Genomic DNA, 21564 nt, shown 5'->3' on the forward strand with positions numbered 1-21564 from the left:
AATTATCATTGTTCATTATCATGGTGATGGTAATACCAACATTCTTTTAAATCTAATTTGAGCCAATGAGAGTTAGATGACTCAGAATGCCAGATTTTTACATTTTTATTATAACTTTAATTAACAACAGAATCAAACATTTGTTCAGGAAAAATGAATGTCTACCTTCATAAATACTTCCATCTGAATTTATCTTCATAGATCAATACAGTTAGTGTCTCTAAAATTATTTACACTTTTTGCACTTTCCAAATAATTTCTTGAGTGTGGATAAGACGTCTTGATTTCTTAGACTGTATATGAAAGGATTCATGGTGGCAGGGACAATGGTAGTAAACACTGTATTAATCATAGACCTTTCAGTAGAATAAGAGGAAGAGGAAGTCATATAGGTCAAAATGGCTGCTCCATAGAAGAAGCCCACCACACAGAGGTGGGACAGACAGGTTGTCAAGGCCTTGTGGCTCCTTTCAGAATATTGTACCCTCAAAACCTGGAGAAGGATAGCAATGTAGGAGGAGAGGATGACTGAGATAGGAATGAGAAGTACCAGGAAATTTCCAATGTAGGTTATTTTTTCAAAACCAGAATTATCTGAGCAAGACAGTTGTATGAGGGCTGGATAATCACATATGTAATGGTTAATCACATTGGATTTGCAGTAGGGAAGAGGCAGGACATAAAGAGAGCAGGACAATGCTTGGAGAGTAGGCCAAAACCAGGCAGCCACTGACATCATATGAAGGATGCTTTTCCTCATGAGGATGGGATATTGCAAAGGTTTGCAGATGGCCACATACCTGTCATAAGACATAGTAGCCAGGATGAGGCATTCTGCTCCCCCTAAAAGCAAAGTTACAGTAATTTGGACAATACATCCATAGAGTGAAATGGTATACCTCTTGGTTACAAAACTCACAAATACTCCAGGAACAATGGTGAGAATTTGGCAGAGGTCCAATAAAGCTAATTGTTTGAGAAAAAAGTACATGGGAGTGTCAAGGCTAGAGTCAGCATTAATTACAACGAGAAGGAGACAGTTTCCAATAATTGCAATAAAGAACATGAAGCTGATAGCTGCCAGAAAACTGGTGGGTGATTTTTGATGTTGGAGTCCAAGTAGAAGAAACTCTTTCCATGATGTGGAATTCTTCTCCTCCATCCCCTTTTTCATGCATCTGGGGCTACTCCCTGATGGTCACAGCACTGTATAAGTAATAATATAGGCAGGTTTATAGTTAAAGAACGTGGAAAATTAAATCACAGTAAACTAGAAGTGAGGAATAAATGAAATTAGACATTCACGTCCCCTCTCCTCTTTCCACTCTCTTCCTATATTTAATGATTATTTGCCATCCTTCATGTTCCCTTTGAGTGCCTCCTTCCACTTATTTTAACATCTAGATATCAAAGATCAATTCACTGGAACATGTAATACTTGGTGTATTAATTGAAGACACAAAACATTTCTCAATCTGTATTCCCAATTCTATCGCTTCTTTAACTTTGCAATTTTTTTACAAACCGTTTTTATGAACAGGTTGTGCTGTTTTCCTTCCAATAATACTTTGGGTATTATTCTTGCCACGACAATAGTTTTAAAACTGTAGAAGCTTCTTTGTATCACATGGAGATGTCGATAGAGGGAAAAAATGTACAGGTACAAACTTAAGGTAAACCGCTCCAGACTTGATTGCAGAAAATACAACTTCAGCAACAGAGTGCTGAGTGCCTGGAATGCGTTACCTGATTCAGTGGTTTCTTCCCCAACCCCCCACAATTTTAACCTTAGACTGTCTACTGTTGATCTCTCCCCTTTCCTAAGTGATCTGTAAGGGGCATGCATAAGCCCACCAATGTGTCTACTGTCCTTGTCCTAACAACCCCATTTATTCATATCCATTTCATGTATTCAATATCTTGTATGTATCTATTACCTTATACATGCTTGACAAAACAAACAAATAAATAAAGTAAATAAATAAGTATATCTCTGGTTATACTAAGGAAGAGCTTATATTTCAGTGCTGCATAGTTGCAAATAATGTGAATAACTACATCACCAGTTGTGCAATAATCATCCCATGAAATATTTTGAAAGAAAAGCTCTTTGTAGGGATATTCTGTGTTTGTGGAATAAGCAAATTTTTCCTATTCTTATGTCTCCATGCATGCTTTAGTGTGTGCTCATAGAACACTAACTGCATTGGAGATAAACAAATACACATGAACAAATATACATACACATTCACACATACAGTAAATGCATACATAGGGCACAATGTATATATATGCACATATACATGCATAAATACGGCATGCTGTAACCTTAATAATGTAACCTTAGTAGGGGTGGGTAAGGCTGCTGCTATGGCTGGTTTGCTCACGGACATGCTTCGCCTATGGCACTGCCGATAGAACCGGTTCGGGGTTCACTTAGCAACATAGATTTTGGGCTCAATTGTGGTTGTAAGATGAGGATTACCTGTACTGAGATCCATGGAAAACTGTTGTCAAGGAGCAGCTGTCTAGACCACATGGGAGTGGATTGCCTGTCCTCTCTTTGTCTGGAGAAGTTTAGAAAAACCATGGTCAGCATCTCTGCTCTCTCAGAGACACCTTTAATTTGCCATTCCTCCACTGGAAGTCCCTATCCTTGGGACCTTTCTTATGTTGCTATGGCAAGGGACCAGACACTTTCTTGTATCTATTCGGGAGGGAGGGAGGGAGGGAGGAAGGAAGGAAGGAAGAAAAAAGGGAGGAAAGAAGGAAAGAAGGAGAGAGAGAGAGAAAGAAAGAAGGAAGGAAGGAAAGAGGGGAGGAGGGAGAGAGGAGGAGGATAGAAAGCAAGAGAGGGAGAGAGAGAAGGAAGGAAGGAAGAAAAAGGGAGGAAAGAAGGAAAGAAGGAGAGAGAGAGAAAGAGAAAGAAAGAGTGAAGGAAACAGGGAAGGAGGGAGAGACGGGGAGGAGAGAAAGCAAGGGAGGGAGAGAGAGAAGGAAGGAAGGAAGATAATATTATTTCTCAAATGCATATAAAAACATATAAGGAAGAGTTACATGGAGCAGCTCAACAACCCATCCAGCCCAGCATACAGTGTCCCACGCAGGTCCAGTCAGAAGCATGGACATGAGAGTAATAGGCCACTTCATTTACCTTCCCTAGCAGCTACTCCTCAAGGTAGACGTTCCAGCCAGTCATCTCTGATTCCTGAAGCAACAAGCACTCACCAGTATCAGAATCCAGGACCAGCTCAGCCTCCCCTGGAACTCCCTGGATGGAGATTACATCATCTCTAAGAGCTGGTTGAGCCACTGGTGCAAATGAGGACAGAGAAACGAAGGGAAAAGTTTTCAGATCTTCTGTCCTAATCAAGCTATTGTTTCAAAGCAAAGTTTTTGCAGCTGTTTTTCTAATAGCAAACACGTTCCTGCTGCTGAAATTAACACCTAAATAATTTCTAGCATTCGTATGACTCAGGCATGCCAGGATTTAATCTCTCTAAGGAGACAGAATTAGTTTTTCCTTTAGGGAATTATGTTTAAATATCTTCCCAGCTTGGGCTCTTGTGAATTTTTGACAACTGGAAAAAAAATCCCTTTCCATTCTTCTATCTCCTAGCCCAACAGGATCTCATCTCCTTATAATAACACCTGAATTCTATTTGTCTTGTTCATCCATGTTCTTCCTTTGGGAAGATTATGTCACACTTTCATAAAACCTCATCCTGCTTAATTTAATAAGAACTAGCTCCCCCTCCCTCAGCTAATGGTTCTCTCCCTTATAAACTGGTCTGATTAAATTTGACTTTGGAAAGAAGTTATGTAAAGGGGATCCTCTCTTTTCTAATGAAATGGATAATGTGCCAAAACATAAAAAGGGTAGAATGAAATTTGGTGTGGTGATAAAATCCAGAAAAAGAAAGCTTAGGAATCCCACCAGGCTCAAGGTTGACTCAGCCTTCCATCCTTCTGAAGTGGGTAAAATGAGGACCCAGATTGTTGGGGGCAATAGGCTGACTCTGTAAACCACTTAGAGAGGGCTGTAAAAGCACTATGAAGGGGTATATAAGTGTTTGGAATAGAAGAGTACATAAGAATATGTCAGTTAGAGTTAAGGAAAATAGATATAAAGTGATATGGGGGTGGTACCTAACACCACGTAAATTAAATCAAATGGATGGTAAATATACAAATATTTGTTGGAGGAGGTTGGAACATATAAACATATGTGGTGGGGTTGTGATAGTGCACAAAAAATATGGGATATGGTGTTTACAGAAATTAGAGCACTGTTGAATGTAAATCTAGAGATGTCACCCAGGATTGCATTATTGTTGCTGGTGGAAAAAACAGGATATAAATGAAACAAAAAAGGAATTGATTGTAAATTTGATAATGACAGCTAGATTAGTGATGGCTGAATGTTGGGGACAAAATTGGGATATTCAAAGAAATGAGTGGTATAATGAAATTTAGAGTATAGCAACAAATTATAAATTAACAACAGAAATTAAACTTAAAAAAAGGGATGATTAAAGTAAATAATTATAATGAAATATGGGGGGATTTTATAAAATCAGTGTTGGTGGAAGGCAAAGGGAATAAATCTACTCACGAATATATGTTGTTTTGGAGGGTATAAGGGCACAATTGGAATATATTGTATATCTAAGAAATTTAAAGGGGGAAAGGTCCCCAGGGGGTGGGGGCTGCACTGCAGGGGTGGGTTTCTCGCCCCGTTCCAACCAGTTCGGTTGGAACGAGGCCGGCGGCATCCTCGCGCACGTGTGTGGCGTCCTCGCGCATGCGCGCAGCGCACGCGTACACGCGCGCAGCACGCGCATGCATACTAGTGTCTGTGTGATGCTCCAGCTGCTCCTGGAGGATCGCGCAGGCGCTGTATGCATCCTGCGCATGCATGGAAGCGCAGAATTCATCAAAACCGGGTAAGGAGGGGGCGCGGGTGCACGCAGGCGCGGGAGGGGGGCCTTCGCCGTTCCCGGAAGTTACTTACTTCCGGGTTCGGCAACCAACCAGATCGCAGGGACCGCCGCGAACCGGTTGAAACCCACCCCTGCTGCACTGTAACAGGGACGTGCACTCACTAGAGGCAGGGGAGGTGTGGCCTCACCAGTCATGAGGAAAAGGAAAGAATTTTAAAGAATTTTTAAAAAATAATTAAAGCCAAGGTAATTGCTACCAGATTCACAGTGACTTGGAACAGTGCTTTGTGTTAACCATAGGAAGAGGTCAGAGAAATAGGGGCCTCCTGTGCATAAGGAATTTTTCGCCTTTTAAGAGATAACCAAGGGTTAAAATGCGAAGAATTCCTTATGCAAATGAGGCACGTATTCTCTCGCCTCCTGCAGAGGGCATTTTTAGAGGCTTTTTAGAGTTCTCTGGGAGCAACTAGCTCAGTCTGACAGAGTTCTGGCCTTTCATGAGGGGAGGGCAGGGCAGGCAGAAGCAGAATTGAAATCGTCTCTGAAACAGCTGGAAAAAGGTGTGTGTGGGGGGAGGGGGGAGGAATTCAAAAAGTTTGATCGGAAGGCAGCAGGGGAAGTGGGGTATGGCAGAGGAGCTGCTTTCAAGCCTTTGGAAAATATATCCAATCCAACTTCTGTGTTTGTTTGAGAGTGAGGGAGGGAGGGAGGGAGGGAGGAAGGAGGGGGAGGGAGAAGGAAAAAAAAGGGAAAACTTATTTTGCAAGGGAGAAAAATGCTGTCGCTTTAAATCGGAACTGAGCATGCCTGGCTGTGGAATTCTGGGAGTTGAAGTCCACAAGTCTAAAAAGTGCCTCACCAGCCCTAAAGCACATCACTGCACTGTAATATGTGTTTTTTCTTTCTTTCTTTTTTATACTCAATTGTATATGTACTGTTTGTATTATTTGTGTTTTAAAAATATATTTAAAAAAAAAACAAGTCTATTGCTTTTTGTTATTCCTTCCACAAAACACTGTCCCACGAAAACTAAATTTGCCGGCTCAACAATATAAAGATTTAGAAGGCCAAGGAATGCTGGGAAAAGGTCCTGGGAAGCAAGCAGGACTCAGGGAGTGTGATGGTGCACATGGTTAGGATGCTGGGGTCACCATCAAGGCTCATGTCTGAGACCTGGTTGATGCCGTGGGATGAGGTGAGCTTCCACCACATGATCCCGCTCCTGCTGACTCACTGGTGCAAAAGTGGGTGACTGCAAGTAGCTTGATGGGTATCACTTCGGTGGGCAACTTAACAGGGATATGAAATGAGCTTGCAGCTCGGCATCCTCCAGGCAATGGTGATGCTCCTTTTAACCAGTGGTGGCATTCAAAATTTTTTACTACCGGTTCTGTTAGAGTGGCTTTGTTGGCGTGGCAGGGGAAGGATACTGCAAAATCCCCATTCCCTCACCACTCTCAAAATTTCCGCTACCGGTTCTCTAGAACCTGTCAGAAGTGGCTGAATACCACGTCTGCTTTCAACTCAGAAGAGCTTCAGTGGTCCCAACATGAATGTAGTAGTAAGAGGATTCTAGGAAAGCAAAAGAAATCAACGCCCTACAAAGAAATCTTGTTCACAGAATCCTATCTCCTTACCTTTCAAATGTCCAGTGTTTTTGTAACCTTGCCCATGACCCCATAGTTACACCTTAATGGCCTCACTGATCTCACTAAGCACTGGAGTGGGTGGCTACATTAAATCTAACAAATAACAACAACAGTGTGCTATATTCAATGAAATGCCTAGGTACTATATCCAATCACATGTATATTTAGTTGTACATGGCTATCAAGACTGCATTGTGTCTAGCATGTTGATTCCCCTGACATTGTATGCCATACCCCAGGGGTGTCAAACTTGTGTCATCATGACGACATCATATGACATATCGAGACTTTTTCCCCTTCGCTAAACCAGGCCTGGTCAACGTGTGATGCATCCGGTCCGTGGGCCGCGAATTTGACAGGCCCTGCCATATGCTAAATACATAAAAGTATATTGTAATTAGTGCAATGAAGGGCTGTAATCACCTCCCTCTTTGCCTCCAGTACTATCAATAAATCAACTGGTGCTTCAGTGCAATGAGTCTGTCAGGTGGGAGAGATCAGGTCCACAAGTTAAGTTCCAATTAAATTGATTTATTGCTCATGCCTGGGAATCTAGTCAACTGCATAGCAATCTAGTCAACTAAGGCCAACACTAATTTGACATTAGATAAGGGTTAATGGAACTTCAGAGGGGTGGGCTTTAGGCTGCTTGTGAGAACATAATAGTTCCAGGCTGATTCCCCTTTTGACTCTTCTCCCAGGCTCTGCTTTTCCTTATCTTACAGTGTCCTGGTCATTGACCCAAATTTATCCCTTAAAAATTCTACAACAGCAGACACTAAAATCCACAATGTACCAGAATCTCTGACCAACCATGCTTCAGAGAGTAGTCATAGCTATTAGACATGGTAATTATTATGTGCCACAATCTATTCCAATTGTTCCCAACCAGATGCCCTCCAGATACTGGGACAACTTCCAAAACTTCTAGAAGAATAGAATATAATCTGGCCAACCTTTAGTATCCTAATCAATAGGTCCTTAAAGTGATATCAATGAATGATCATCAAAATGCTAACAGTTGCTCCTCACCATAATAAGCTGCTACCTACAGTATCACACGTGAGATGTGCTGCCTTTGTTCACAACCCAGCTGGTATAGGTGGAAAGTGGAGACCCTTTTCTGGAAATTGGATGGAATTGCTACACTTGGGCATCATTTACACCTAGATTTGCAATCTATAAAATTTACTGATTTTTCCTTTAATAAATTCAAGAGGACACCACAATATTCAGTGTGTTAGAAGACTGTAAACCACACAGGACACAATCTGTTGATATTGAATGGGCTATTGATAGCCGGAAAGGCATATAACCTCATTAGGATTAGTCCTCATCCCTGTACATTATTGTAAAAATATTTATTAAGCAAAAGCAAATCACATTTAGATTTCATAAGGCATTTCAAAACTTTCTAAGCATTCTGCATTCATAATCCTTATAGGAGTTCTGCAGGATCATATACGTTTTATATTTCAGTTCAGAGGCTGAATATGAAAGTAATATTTCTAGGCATACAAAAGACATCATAAGTAAATCAGAGGACATAATATTTTAGACTCTAATAGAATGCAATTGTTTGATTCATGTTTTCAATATTTACATTGATCAATAAGACAAATGGGGAATAGACTTCTATTGTCGCTAAGTATTGAAGTTTGCCATAATGGGAAAAATAGGAGGAAGGTTTATCAGGTATGTTCACCACTTTAATTCCACATGTAGGATGGGATAAAATAATAACAACAAGAACATCTTCACTCCTATTGGAGCAAATGGCTAGATTTAAAAAAGAAAGTATGTTGTACCAATAACGTTCCACTATTATGTTGTACCTTTCAAGTCATTAATGCAAGTTGAGTTTTCCAAAGATTTTCTTCAGAGCTTCCAAGACATCTCGATTCCTCAAGCTATATATGAAGGGGTTTGTCATGGCAGGTACAATGGTAAAGAACAATGTATTAACCATGGCTTCCTGGGGTGAATAAGAGGATGCAGGTTTCATGTATGTCGCAAGACAAGTTACATAGAAGATCCCAACTACACACAAGTGAGACATGCAAGTTCCCAAGGCTTTGTGGCTCCTTTGAGAAGATCGTACCCTCACAACTTGGATGAGGATGGCAACATAGGACGTGAGGATAACTGAGAGGGGGATGAGAAGTACCAGGAAATTTCCAGCATAAGTTGTTCTTTCAAAATCAGAATTATCTGAGCAAGACAGCTGGATAAGAGCGGGATAATCACACATGTAATGGTTAATCACATTGGACTTGCAGTAGGGAAGGGGCAATACATAAAGAGAGCAAGTGAGAGACTGGACAGTCGACCAAAACCAGGCTGCCACTGACAACATATAACAGACGTTTCTCCTCATGAGGATGGGATATTGCAAAGGTTTGCAGATGGCTACGTACCTGTCATAAGACATGGTTGCCAGGATGAGGCATTCTGCTCCCCCTAAAAGCAAAGTTATAGAGATCTGAACAACACATCCATAGAGTGAAATAGTATACTTGTTGGTTATAAAACTGACCAATACTTGTGGAACAATGGAGAGAACTTGGCAGAGGTCCATGAAAGCCAACTGACTTAGAAAGAAGTACATGGGAGTCTGAAGTCCAGAGTCTGTTTTAATCAGAAAAATAAGGAGGCTGTTTCCCATCAGAACAATCAGAAACATAAAGAGAAGCCCCCAAAGGAAGAGGGTGGGTGACCATTGATGCAGAAGTCCCACCAGCAGAAATTCTCTCCATGAAGTTATGTTCTCCTCTCTCATTCCTCCTTCATGTGCCAAGCTTTTATCTAAAGATACAAAAATAATTTGGGACACCTTTTATCATAAATCTGTTGAAATCCATCATTATTGATAGATATCTTCCTCACTCCCTCTGCTGTGGATAGACAATGGCTAAAACAATGATGATGACATTGGAAAAGAATGTTTCATCTGAAAATGTTTTGCTTCTCGTCCAAGTGGCTAACTTCAGTTGGAACTGAAGAAGCTTCTTGGATGAGAAGTAAAACTTTTTCAAGGGAAAAGAAAAGGAAGTCCAGTTGCCTTTTGAAAAAAGCATCTTTAGTACAACCATGACTTGGATGGTTGGGAATCCTCACAGTCCACTTGCCTATCTCTTTCACCCTGATCCAGGTCCCTGCACCTTTCTGTCTTTAAAACCCTGCAAAATATTTCCTTTAATAATAAGCACAAAAGAAAGGGCTCTTGGATACAACTATAATATGCTGCAAGAGAGAGAGCCCGTATGAGCAGTCATAAGCCCTAAGTCAAAAATCTGAAATGCTCTGTTTGTCCACACCAGAGGTGGCCCTTGTTTAATATTTAAATCAGGAGGCAGAATGTTCTCTATACCCAATTTATGTTGAGACTATTAAACATTAATGACCTGCTTTAGTTTTGCATCTCTGATAATGAGCAGCTAAGGAAGATGTAAGTGTTGAGTATTTGGAAAACAAGTACTTGTTGACAAAGATCAGGCAAGCAGATGTGTTTAGTCAAGTAAAGAGTTTGCTGCATTGTCAGGGATACCCTTAAAATGAAAAATTGAGTTTAACCTCACACAAATGTGCAGGGAGACATATACCTGCACACACATTCATGCACACCTTCATGTGCACCAGAAATGTCACTTACAGCCTCATGAATTCCTGGATATTGCAGGGATGCAATTACTGCTATTATATGATTGCTATTGTGGTGTTTGTATACAAACACACACAAACAAGCACAAACTTAATATAACTCACTGTAATTATCTCTTCAGAAATGAAGATAGATAGATAGATAGATAGATAGATAGATAGATAGATAGATAGATAGATAGATAGATAGATAGATAGATAGATAGATAGAAGTTACATACCTGCAGATGTTGGCAACAGCCAAGGAGAAAAACAGGGTTTTAAAATAAAAAAGCTCCATTTGAGGTTCTGAATCTTTGCCCAACTGAATTATTTTTCATGGCTTCCATCTCAAGCCATGCAATGTGATTCTTTTCAAATTCCTCGGGTTTATTCGTTCACTGCAAGAGTCATCGTCCGACATCCTTCAGGAGACAAGCGATTTCCATTCTGAAAATTAGTGAGACGAACTGCAATTTTTAGAAATCAAATCAGGGAGAAAAATACGTGCTAGAGATTCAGGGATCAGTCGCAAGCATTGACCTGATTTTGATATGATCAGTTATTATATACATCTAATTCTTAAACATGTAGACTGTGATTCTAGGATTACTTATGCACAGCAATGGAGAGAAAGTGAGAGAGAAAATAAGAAACAGACTCAGTCCATTTTTTCCTGCCTGAATTATCTGAGGAAGGAAAAAACTGCATTCATTTTGCAAAGTTCAAGTTAGGGTCACTCTGTTTGTCATTTTTCCTACAGCCAACTAAGTCTTTCCTATATCCTGGGAGAGGTTGAGAGGCTTCTTCTTTTGGGAATTTGGTCTCTTTTCACGGTTTTAATTAAGGTGCAGTTTCAAAAGGGGAAATTTCAGAGCATAAGATCATATCATTTATTTCTGCAGGTTGTTTCTTTTTAAAAAAATCTGATTTTCTTAAGAGAACTTATTAGGCATTTTAGTGAATTGCAAAGTGACATCATGAAAGTCATGCTAGTTCCAAAAAGCCAAATCTTTTTGCAATAGTGTAGAAAAAAATTGCATCCTAATCTAGAGTATAGGCAAAGTCCCACTTAGTTCTGGTACTTGCCTTGTTATTTGAGCCTGAAACCCCAAACCTTTCTCTTCAGATCTCAGAGCTGCTCGTGTTCTGCTCCCATATCTTGCACAGATGGATCTCCTTATTCCTGAGCAAACTCACTGTCTGGCCTAGAAGCAATCTTTTGCATTGGGCCTTCAGTCCTGCCACATTAAATGCTGTGGGGAAATGGGGAGGATTATATGGAGTATGGGAGATATATAGTCTAAATAACATTCCTTTCTCAGAGGGACAAGGACACTTTGCACTGGATTGGTGTGACTGGGAGGCATCTCCAGTTGGGACAGGGCCTGATTGGACCATGTGATGGACTTGTGGGTGCTGGGCAGGGACTTGAACTTTCAATTGGGTGGGGAAAACCTTCAGATTCGGGTTTTCCCAGAGGCGCCAATATGGCATCTCTAATAAAATGTGAGCCGAGGTGGCGCAGTGGTTAGGGTGCAGTACTGCAGGCCACTTCAGCTGACTGTTATCTGCAGTTCAGCGGTTCTAATCTCACCGGCTCAAGGTTGACTCAGCCTTCCATCCTTCCGAGGTGGGTGAAATGAGGACCCAGACTGTGGGGGCGATATGCTGACTCTGTAAACCGCTTAAAGAGGGCTGAAAGCCCTATGAAGCGGTATATATGTCTAACTGCTATTGCTGAAATGGAACTTTGAGGAAACTCAAGCCTGGGAGTCTTCCTTCATTAGGGGTGTTACTTGGAACCTTGACATTAACCCAAATCTTCTTTAAAAACTCAACGAGCTCCTCCAAACTCCCGGGTGCTGTCCAGGGTCCTGAGACCCAAATGTCGACCCGAAACCAGGTGGTGCGAAGACTCAGGGAAGATGAAAGAAGACCCCAAGGCCCGAGTTTCCTCAAAGTTCCATTTTATTAGAAATGTCACATTGGCACATCTGGGAAAACCCAAATCTGAAAGCTTCCAGGTTTTCCCCACCCAATTGAAAGTTCAAGTCCCTGCCCAACACTCACATGTCCATCACATGGTCCAATCAGGCCTCGTCCTAACTGGAGATGTCTCCCAGTAACATCATTCCAGGTGCAGGGCAAGATGTCCTTGACTCTCTGAGAAAGGAATGTTATTTAGACTGCCATATAATCCCCCCTCCCATTTTCCCACAGTAGAAATTGTGTCAGGCCTGAAGGCCCAATGTAAAAAGGCTTCCAGGTCTGACAGGCTGCCCAGCCCCCCCCCCCAAGCAGAAAATCATGTCCTGTAACAAGAGTAACACAGGGGTTTAAAATCATATACCTGACCACTTCTTTCCCCCGCCCCTAGGGGTGGGAGTAACAACAACCACCCCTTCAAACAGACCGAAAACAGTCTATGACTCAGAAGCATTTGGACACTAATTTGCATCACACAGACAGTACTTAAAACCAAAGACCATGTCTCAGTAACAACAGCCAATCAACAATCAGACCACGACCCAGTTATTAGTTTGCCTCCAGTGCACTCGCAGTCAATCCCAAAGGTGCTATTTGAAGAGCAACCAGACTTCCTTGTTTTTAGAATAGAATAGAACAGAGCTGGAAGGGACCTTGGAGGTCTTCCAGTCCACCCCCCTGCTCAAGCAGGAGAACCTATACCATTTCAGGCAAGTGACTGCCCAGTCTCTTTTTAAAATCCTCCAATGATGAAGCACCCACGATTTCTGAAGGCAAGCTGTTCCATGAGTTAATTGTCCTCACTGTTAGGAAGTTTCTCCTTAATTCTAGGTTGCTTTTCTCTTTGGTTAGTTCCCAACCATTGTTTGTTGTCCTGCCCATTGGTGCTTTATAGAAAAGGCCTTCTTTGAAGATGTTTTGCTTCTCATCCAAGAAGCTTCTTCAACTCTGGCTGGATGATGGGTAGCTGAAGTTAAAGCTTCGATGAGCAGCGAAATATCTTCAAAGAAAAAAACCAGAAAGTCCAGTTTCCTCTTGAAAAAGCACGTTTGGGACAACCATGACCTGGATGACTGAGAATCTCCATAGGCACTCCCAGATCAATCCTTATATCCAGGCCAAAATAACCACTCATGTTTCTCTCATCATCTCCACTACAAAAAATCAAAAGCTTGGTGAGATTTATTTATTAAATATTGGGAAATCTTACAGTATTGAGTGGCCAAAAAGAGATAAAAAGTAACAAGGCAGCAGAAGAGGGAGGAACAGAGAGACGTGGATACTGGGCAAGAATATATAGTGTTTACACAGGCATAGAATTTTCTCATGCTTCTAGAAACGAAAGGAAAGCTGATTATAACGAGCAGGTTACTATAGGTTGGGAAATCTAAAGGATTGTTACTCCTGCGCAGCTGTGTATTTAGGAAGTTCACAAGACAAAACACAGGTTTCATTCTGCTGGACTAATAGCTCTTATTTTTGAATGAAATCTGTCCAGAAGTGGTATTTAGCAGGTTTTGACCAATTCTGGAGAAACAGTAGCGGAAATTTTGAGTAATTCGGAGAACTGGTAAATACCACATTTGACTGCCCCTACCCTCATCTATTCTCTGCCTCCTGAGTCCCAGCTGATTGGGAGGAAATGGGGCTTTTGCAGTAACCTTTTCCCGGAGTGGGGAGGAAATGGGGATATTACAGTATCCTTCCCCTGCCACGCCCACCAAGCCATGCCACATCCACAAAGCCGGTAGTAAAATGTTTTGAATCCCAACACTGAGTCTGCCCAAAGTTGGCTCAAATCAGGCAGCCTCTAAATCCAATAAACAAATTTATATACATTTATCCCGTTCTCATTTCTTGACAGAAGGGGATGTAAACATCTTGGTGATTGGGACCAATCCTCACCCTTTAAAATAGGATGCCTAAGGAAGGTGTGAGATAAGCCAGCCTAGCTAAAACATATCATATATTATATGATAAAATAAACTAAAAATAAATAAAACTATGTAATCTTATGCTTTGAACTTCTCACTTTTGAAATTGTATCTTAATTAAAATCTTGGACTGAGAACCAAACTCCCTGAGGCAGAAGTTGCTCAGAACCTCTCCCTGCATATAAGGTTGGCTGCAGGGAGAATAACAACAATGTCGTCTCTAACTTGATTTTTTTCATAATGAATAGTCAGTTTTTTCTCCATTCCTCAGTTATTAAGTAAACATTTAATTATGTTGGTTATAGGTTATAGAGTTATCTATTCGATACTGTATCTGTTTCTTATTTTGTGTCTGTGTGTCTCTGTGTGTAAGTGACTCTAGTATTAGAGTCTACATTTTTAAAAATTAGATTTTTATCTGATCAGACCAAATGGGCATCAATGCATGTGCCAATCTGTACTTCAATAGCACAATGTTTTTGCCCTGATTTGGTTTCTTAAAATTGCAGTTTGTCTCACTAATTTGCAGAATGGAAGTTTCTTGTTTCCTGAAAGATGTAAGACAATGAATTTTGCATTGTAAAAAATAATTACAATATATTTGAATAGAATATGGCAGATGGCATGATTTAAGGAAGCCATGCAAGAAGCAATGAAAACAAATCAGCTGAGCGAAGAATCGGAAACCTAAATGGAGCTTTCTGACTTTAAAAGACCCTGTTTTTTCCGTTTGCTGTTGTGAACAGCTGCAGGTATGTAATTCTTGATTTCTGAAGAGACAATTGTTCCTGAAAAGCAGATATTTTATAAAAGTTCATACAGCAATCATTCAACTCATAAAACTGTATTTGAAAATAACTTTCAGGCAGACAATTATAATTACAACATGAAAACAACTATAATTTGATTGATATATACAGATAGATAGATAGATAGATAGATAGATAGATAGATAGATAGAGCTATAGATATAGATGTATCAGTAAAATATAATAACAATCATATTATTCTTATATATATTGTATAATGTACTATACTATACTATATACTATGTAATGTACTGTAATGTATTATACTATATACTATGTAATATACTATATTATATAATATTATAATATAATATTCTACCCTCCCCCCCAAATGTGTGTGTGTGGGGGGGTGTATTTGAAAATCTCATTTTAACAGCATGACTGGCAACACAGATGACCCTTTGCTTGATTAGGAACAAACCAAACTGTTTCCTCATCTTGATATACAAATCCTTATTTTTTCATTGTTCAACAATATTGTCCTCTTTTATCAGAGATGCAAAGCTAAAGCTTCTCATTAATGTCTAATTATTTAGACAGAGTTGGAGAAAGAGAATATTCTATTTCCTGCTTAGAGAAAGGACACATTTTGTGTATATACTGTATTTTGAGTATTGCAGATTTTTTTGTTTGGGACCTGTGACTGCTCATACAGGCTCTCTCTTGTACAGTATATTATGGTAGCATTCAAGAATCTTTTTCTTTGGGCTTACTATTAAGGAAAATGTTTTTCTGGCTTTTAAAAACTCAGATCTTTGCAGAATGAAAGAGATAGGCAAGAGATGCTTTCAAAGTGAGGCCAGGGAGATAGAAAAGCAAAAGAGAACGAACACCCAGATTAGGTTCCTATTTCCTCCAGGACTTTGCTCTCGGTCAACCCACTCACAATATTCTTTGGTGTGAGGAAATTTAACCCTCCTGAGGTAGGATAGAAATCTAAGAAGTGAACCCATCAACCCCCAAACTTTGCTCTAAAATTCAGATAATCCTTGACCATGACAACAACTAGGGGTTTGTGGATTTTATAATTCACATATTTGTCAAGATACTTGAACATGCCACTCATTTTTGAAGATGCTGAAGACATTGACATGTATTTCCACTGAAAAAAATTCTATTTTAGTGTATCTTTTTACTTTTTAGTAAATATTTATATTCTATCTATATCTCTTATCTATCTATCTATCTATCTATCTATCTATCTATCTATCTATCTATCATCTATCCATCTATATTTCTCTATCTACCAATCATACATACTAATCAGTGTGAACTAATTTGAGGTTTAAGATTTGAAAATTCAATTACAACTTAAGATTTGCAGGTAAGGATACAGAACTGAATTGGATCGGTTGGATTTAAATATAATAATCTTACAAATGTCTGTAGGTATGTGCATGTGTGAAAACACAAGACCCTAAGTTCTAGTCCCATCTTAGTCACAAAGCTAGCTGAATTAATTTTGAGCCGGTCACTTTCTCTCAACCCTGGGAAGAAGGAGACAAGGGCAAACCATTGAAATTTACCCAGAAATTATGTCCAGACAAATCCCAAGCACATTTGTCTAGGCAGTCACCAGGGACAAGAAAACACCCAAAATATTTAAAATATGTTCCAAAGAAATAATCTGCAATAGTTTATTAGATATTTTTCCCACCTTTATTGTTTATAAGTAACCCAAAGCAGCAAACGTACATAATTACTCCTCCTGTTTTCCATGCAAAAACAATCCTGTGAGTTGGGCTGGGCTGAGAGAGAACGACTTTGCTTTCATTTATTCTTTTTGGATACAAATGCTAACAATTTAATTAGAAGGAGCGGAGAGAGGAAGGCAAATGGTCTCAACTAGTTATATCTGTGTGGGCATCAAACCTAAGCCTTGAGTCTATCAGTGGTCAAGCTGTGGAGCAAAGCAGCAGCACCACTCATCTGAGTCTCTCATCACAGATGTGCATCCTTCTTGTGCACACACTGGTGTAAGAGCAAATGTACTCAGCCACTCGTGCAGTGGACCTTCCCACCCAGTATCAGACATGACAGGGAATACATATACAAATATGGAAGCAACATGGAGTGGTTTCTTGATTCTAGTTTTCAATAGTGCATGAGGAAAATGAAAGGGAATAAAGCTGGGTGGAAAAAGAAGAGGTCAGACAGATTGGACAGACTGACAGTATATTCCGAGTTGGACCAATTTATGGAGATGTAAAGAAAGATGCAAATGGCTATGGGGAAGTAAAGTGCCCCATGAGAAAGAGAAAACAAGAATTAAATTAGGAAGATGATAAAGTTTTGAAGACAGTTGAAATCAAAACTTCAATATTTTGGACACCCCTCAAATATATGGATATGTTTTATTCATATTTAAATCTATGGATGGTTGGATGGATGGATGGCATAGATAGATGATAGATAGATAGATAGATAGATAGATAGATAGATAGATAGATAGATAGATAGATAGACTTAGTTCTACATTATATTTATTTATTTATTTATTACATATATATGCTACAGAATAATATATATCAAAATGAATATGGATAGATGATAGATAGATAGATAGATAGATAGATAGATAGATAGATAGATAGATAGATAGATAGATAGATAGATAGACTTAGTTCTACATTGTATTATTTCTTTCTTTATTAAATTTATATGCCACAGAAAAATATAAATTAAAATGATATTTTTCAACGATGCCTTACAAAATTTATAAAAATTGTAATTTGTTAACTAATGTGCAACACCTGGCACCAAAACACCCCTTGGAACATAGTCCCACACATAATACCAGAATTCAACTTTTGAAAGCAACTGTGTTTGGGGGGGGGCATTAAAGATGCTTGGAAGAATTGCAAATAAGTGCTGCTTTCATAATTTTCCACATTCTAAAGTAGCTTTTTAAAAGCAAATCTGAAGCAAACAATACCTAATTTGTTAACAGAATGAAAACAAATAATGCAATCAAGTCAATTTTCATACTGGGATGCTTCAAAATTCTGGAAATCTGATCTCAACATAAGTGGAAAGTAATGAATGGCACAAAGCTGGCATACCCTAATGAAGAATTGTGCACATTCTTGTGCATTTTCTCATATAGCCTGTTCCTCCTGGACATTTGTAATAATCTTATCAGAGGTGGCCTATGATATACTGTTTCTTCAATTTAAAGTAAATTAGGAGGGGTGAAAAAGAAAAATCTATTAATAGTGGTGGATTTCAACAGATTTATGACAAAAGCACTTCCAAATTATTTTTGTATCTTTAGATAAAAGCTTGGCAATGAAGGAGAAATGAGAGAGGAGAACATAACTTCATGGAGAGAATTTCTTCTGGTGGGACTTCTCCATCAATGGTCACCCACCCTCTTCCTTTGGGGGCTTCTCTTCATGTTTCTGATTGCTCTGATGGGAAACAGCCTCCTTATTTTTCTGATTAAAACAGACTCTGGACTTCAGACTCCCATGTACTTCTTTCTTAGTCAGTTGGCTTTCATGGACCTCTGCCAAGTTCTCTCCATTGTTCCACAAGTATTGGTCAGCTTTATAACCAAGAGGTACACCATTTCACTCTATGGATGTGTTGTTCAGATTTCTGTAATTTTGATTTTGGCAGGAGCAGAATGCCTCATCCTGGCAACCATGTCTTATGACAGGTACGTAGCCATCTGCAAACCTTTGCAATATCCCATCCTCATGAGGAGAAACGTCTGTTATATGATGTCAGTGGCGGCCTGGTTTTGGTCCACTGTCCAAGCTCTTACTTGCTCATTTTATGTATTGCCCCTTCCCTACTGCAAGTCCAATGTGATTAACCATTACATGTGTGATTACCCAGCTCTTATCCAGCTGTCTTGCTCAGATAATTCTGATTTTGAAAGAACAACTTATGCTGGAAATTTCATGGTACTTCTCATCCCCCTCTCACTTATCCTCACTTCCTATGTTGCCATCCTCCTCCAGGTTGTGAGGGTGCAATCTTCTCAAAGGAGCCACAAAGCCTTGGGAACATGCATGTCTCACTTATGTGTAGTTGGGATCTATTACGTAACTGCTATTGTAACATACATGAAACCTGCATCCTCTTATTCACCCCAGGAAGCCATGATTAATACACTGTTTTTTACTGCTATGCCTGCCATGATAAATCCCTTTATATATAGCCTGAGGAATCAGGATGTCTTGGAAGCTCTGAGAAAAACCTTCGGAAAACATAGCTTGCATGACTGACTAGATAATAAAGGCATACTGATAACATTAAATATTTTCTGTTTGAAATCTGCGCATCTGCTCCAGTAGAAATGCAGTTATTGATATTTCATAATATTGGATGTCTCTTTTTAATTGCTGTTATTTAAGTGATGGAAAGGGGACAAGTGAATCCAAAGACTACATTATGGAGCTGGAGTCTAAAATGCTATATCCTCTCATCTAGTTACGATATCATTAATATACCCAGAGAAAGTGATTTTTACTTTAAACATCTGAATTGCAATAGGTGCTTGGTAATGTGGAATATTGAACAGAATTATTTGAGTTTTTCTATGCGAAATCTTTAGATCTCTCAAATCTAAGATGGTTAAATATAAGAATGGTTATTTCCCTTATTTAACTCAATAAATACTTGTAAAATAATAATGTGTTAAGGATTAATTGAGGTGTGATGTGGTCACTTCTACCAATAAGGCAGTCAAAGTTATCATGTTGTCTAAATTATCCCTAACGACACTGAACACAATCAATTTATATTGTATTCTATTATATTAAAGTGGAAAACAATAGACTTTGTAGTCTAAGACTTAATTAGAATAGATTTATCCATCATCCACATAACAGAATAACAGAGTTGGAAGGGACATTGGAGGTCTTCTAGTCCCACCCCCTGGTTAGGCAGGAAACCCTACACCATTTCAAACAAATGGCTATCCAATAGCTTCTTAAAAACATCCAGTGTTGGAACATTCACAACTTCTGGAGGCAAGTTGTTCCACTGATTAATTGTTCTAACTTTCTCCTTAGTTCTAGGTTGCTTCTCTCCTTGATTAGTTTCCACCCATTACTTCTTGTCCTACCCTCAAGTGAGAGGGTAGAAGGAGAATAGATTGACTTCCTCTTCTTTGTGGCAGCCCTGAGATATTGGAACACTATTATGCCCAATTGATTCTTGAAGCCTTATGCTTCATATGAAAGCTATCGTCTTTCCACCTATACTGGCTGGGTTTATGAATAATGATAATGCATCCCATGTTGATACTCAAAGAATAACCTTATCGTGGAGAGGAGCAATTGACTACTCAGATAACATTTTGATGCTGACTCAATTATTGTTCAGCTGCTAAGTCTGTCTCTTCATGACCCTATGGATCATAGCAAGCCAGGCCCTCCTGTCCTCCACTGTCTCCCAGAGTTTGCCCAAATTCATCTTGATTATGTTGATGACACTATCTAGCCATCTCATCCTCTCCTGTCCACTTCTCCTTTTGCCTCCAATCTTTCCCAACATCAGGGTCTTTTCCAGTGAGTTCTCTCTTCTCATTTGGTGGCCCCAAAGCATTTGAGCTTCAGCTTCAGTATCTGTCCTTCCAAAGAACAATCAGAGATTATTTCCTTTGGGACCCTATTGATACTAAAGGTTGAATAGATGGCACTCTTCTCTTCTGGAAATTTTGAGAATTGCTGTCCCAATACCTGAAAGACATCTTGTTGTGTAATAGAATATGTGGATGACCTTGGGAAATGTGGGGAAGAGATGCTATCTAGGAAACAATATGACAAGAGACGCAGGAGACCTCAGTGGCTTAATGGTCATGGAAGAGGCGGAAGAAAATCTGCCCTAATGGACCAAGCAGTTAAAAGTATCAGTGGGAAGTCCATACTTTCAGATTGGCAAGATTGTGTTAATATGCCCTTAAGTAGGATTAATTCTCCTTGTGTGGGAAGTGAAGGAATGGAAAAGCACAATGGCCCTGCCTCTTTCAATCAGATCCCTTGAATTTAGTTATGTATGCTGTTGCACTCATAATATTGATAGTATGTCTATAACAGTGGTGGGATTTTAAAAAAAATTACTACTGGTTCTGTGGGCATAGCTTGGTGGGCATGGCATGGCTCGTTGGGCGTGGCAGGGGAAGGTTACTGCAAAATCCCCATTCCTTCCCGATCAGCTGGGACTCGGGAGGCAGAGAATATATGGGGGTGGGGCCAATCAGAGGTGGTATTTACCAGTTCTCCAAACTACTCAAAATTTCCGCTATCAGTTCTCCAGAACTGGTCAGAACCTGCTGAATACCACCTCTGTTCTATAAGCCAGTGTATTTAATCCATGAAGTCGTAGAACGGAAGAAATGGAAGAATTGGAAGAAGATGTGAAGTTCATCTGGTCCACTGGTGCATCCCCAACAGAGATCTACCCTGCTTTTGTTCACATTTCTCCAGCACAAGAGAATACAAAAAATTAATAATAAGAGAGGGAGAGAGGGAGGGAGGGAGGGAGGGAGGGAGGGAGGGAGGGAGGGAATACAGTCCATTCTTGGACAGCTCTCAGTATTAGGAATTTTCTTGTTGATGTTCAACTGAAATCTGCTTCCTTGTTATGC

General features: G+C 39.7%; 3 protein-coding genes across 3 annotated transcripts; 1 reads left to right on the plus strand and 2 right to left on the minus strand.

Annotated features, from left to right (window-relative positions):
* Positions 1 to 226: 226 nt before the first annotated feature.
* LOC148047898 (olfactory receptor 2T11-like) lies at positions 227 to 814 on the minus strand. The gene has a single exon (XM_087708186.1). It carries the CDS (start codon positions 812 to 814, stop codon positions 227 to 229), a length of 588 nt encoding a protein of 195 aa, XP_087564312.1.
* A 7624-nt stretch (positions 815 to 8438) lies between these two features.
* LOC148047899 (olfactory receptor 2T27-like) lies at positions 8439 to 9023 on the minus strand. The gene has a single exon (XM_087708187.1). It carries the CDS (start codon positions 9021 to 9023, stop codon positions 8439 to 8441), a length of 585 nt encoding a protein of 194 aa, XP_087564313.1.
* A 9239-nt stretch (positions 9024 to 18262) lies between these two features.
* Positions 18263 to 19198, plus strand: LOC148047900 (olfactory receptor 2D3-like). Its single transcript, XM_087708188.1, has one exon. The coding sequence runs from the start codon at positions 18263 to 18265 to the stop codon at positions 19196 to 19198; it is 936 nt and encodes a 311-aa protein (XP_087564314.1).
* The last annotated feature ends 2366 nt before the right edge of the window (positions 19199 to 21564 follow it).

This window comes from Thamnophis sirtalis, unplaced genomic scaffold (assembly GCF_051295495.1).
Source record: "Thamnophis sirtalis isolate CommonGarterSnake01/CBP01778 unplaced genomic scaffold, rThaSir2_p1.2 scaffold_3, whole genome shotgun sequence".
Taxonomy (NCBI): domain Eukaryota; kingdom Metazoa; phylum Chordata; class Lepidosauria; order Squamata; family Natricidae; genus Thamnophis; species Thamnophis sirtalis.

Coding starts and splice junctions, on each gene's coding strand:
- LOC148047899 (XM_087708187.1), bottom strand. CDS start 9,023: ATGTCTTATGACAGGTACGTAGCCATCTGCAAACCTTTGCAATATCCC.
- LOC148047898 (XM_087708186.1), bottom strand. CDS start 814: ATGTCTTATGACAGGTATGTGGCCATCTGCAAACCTTTGCAATATCCC.
- LOC148047900 (XM_087708188.1), top strand. CDS start 18,263: ATGAGAGAGGAGAACATAACTTCATGGAGAGAATTTCTTCTGGTGGGA.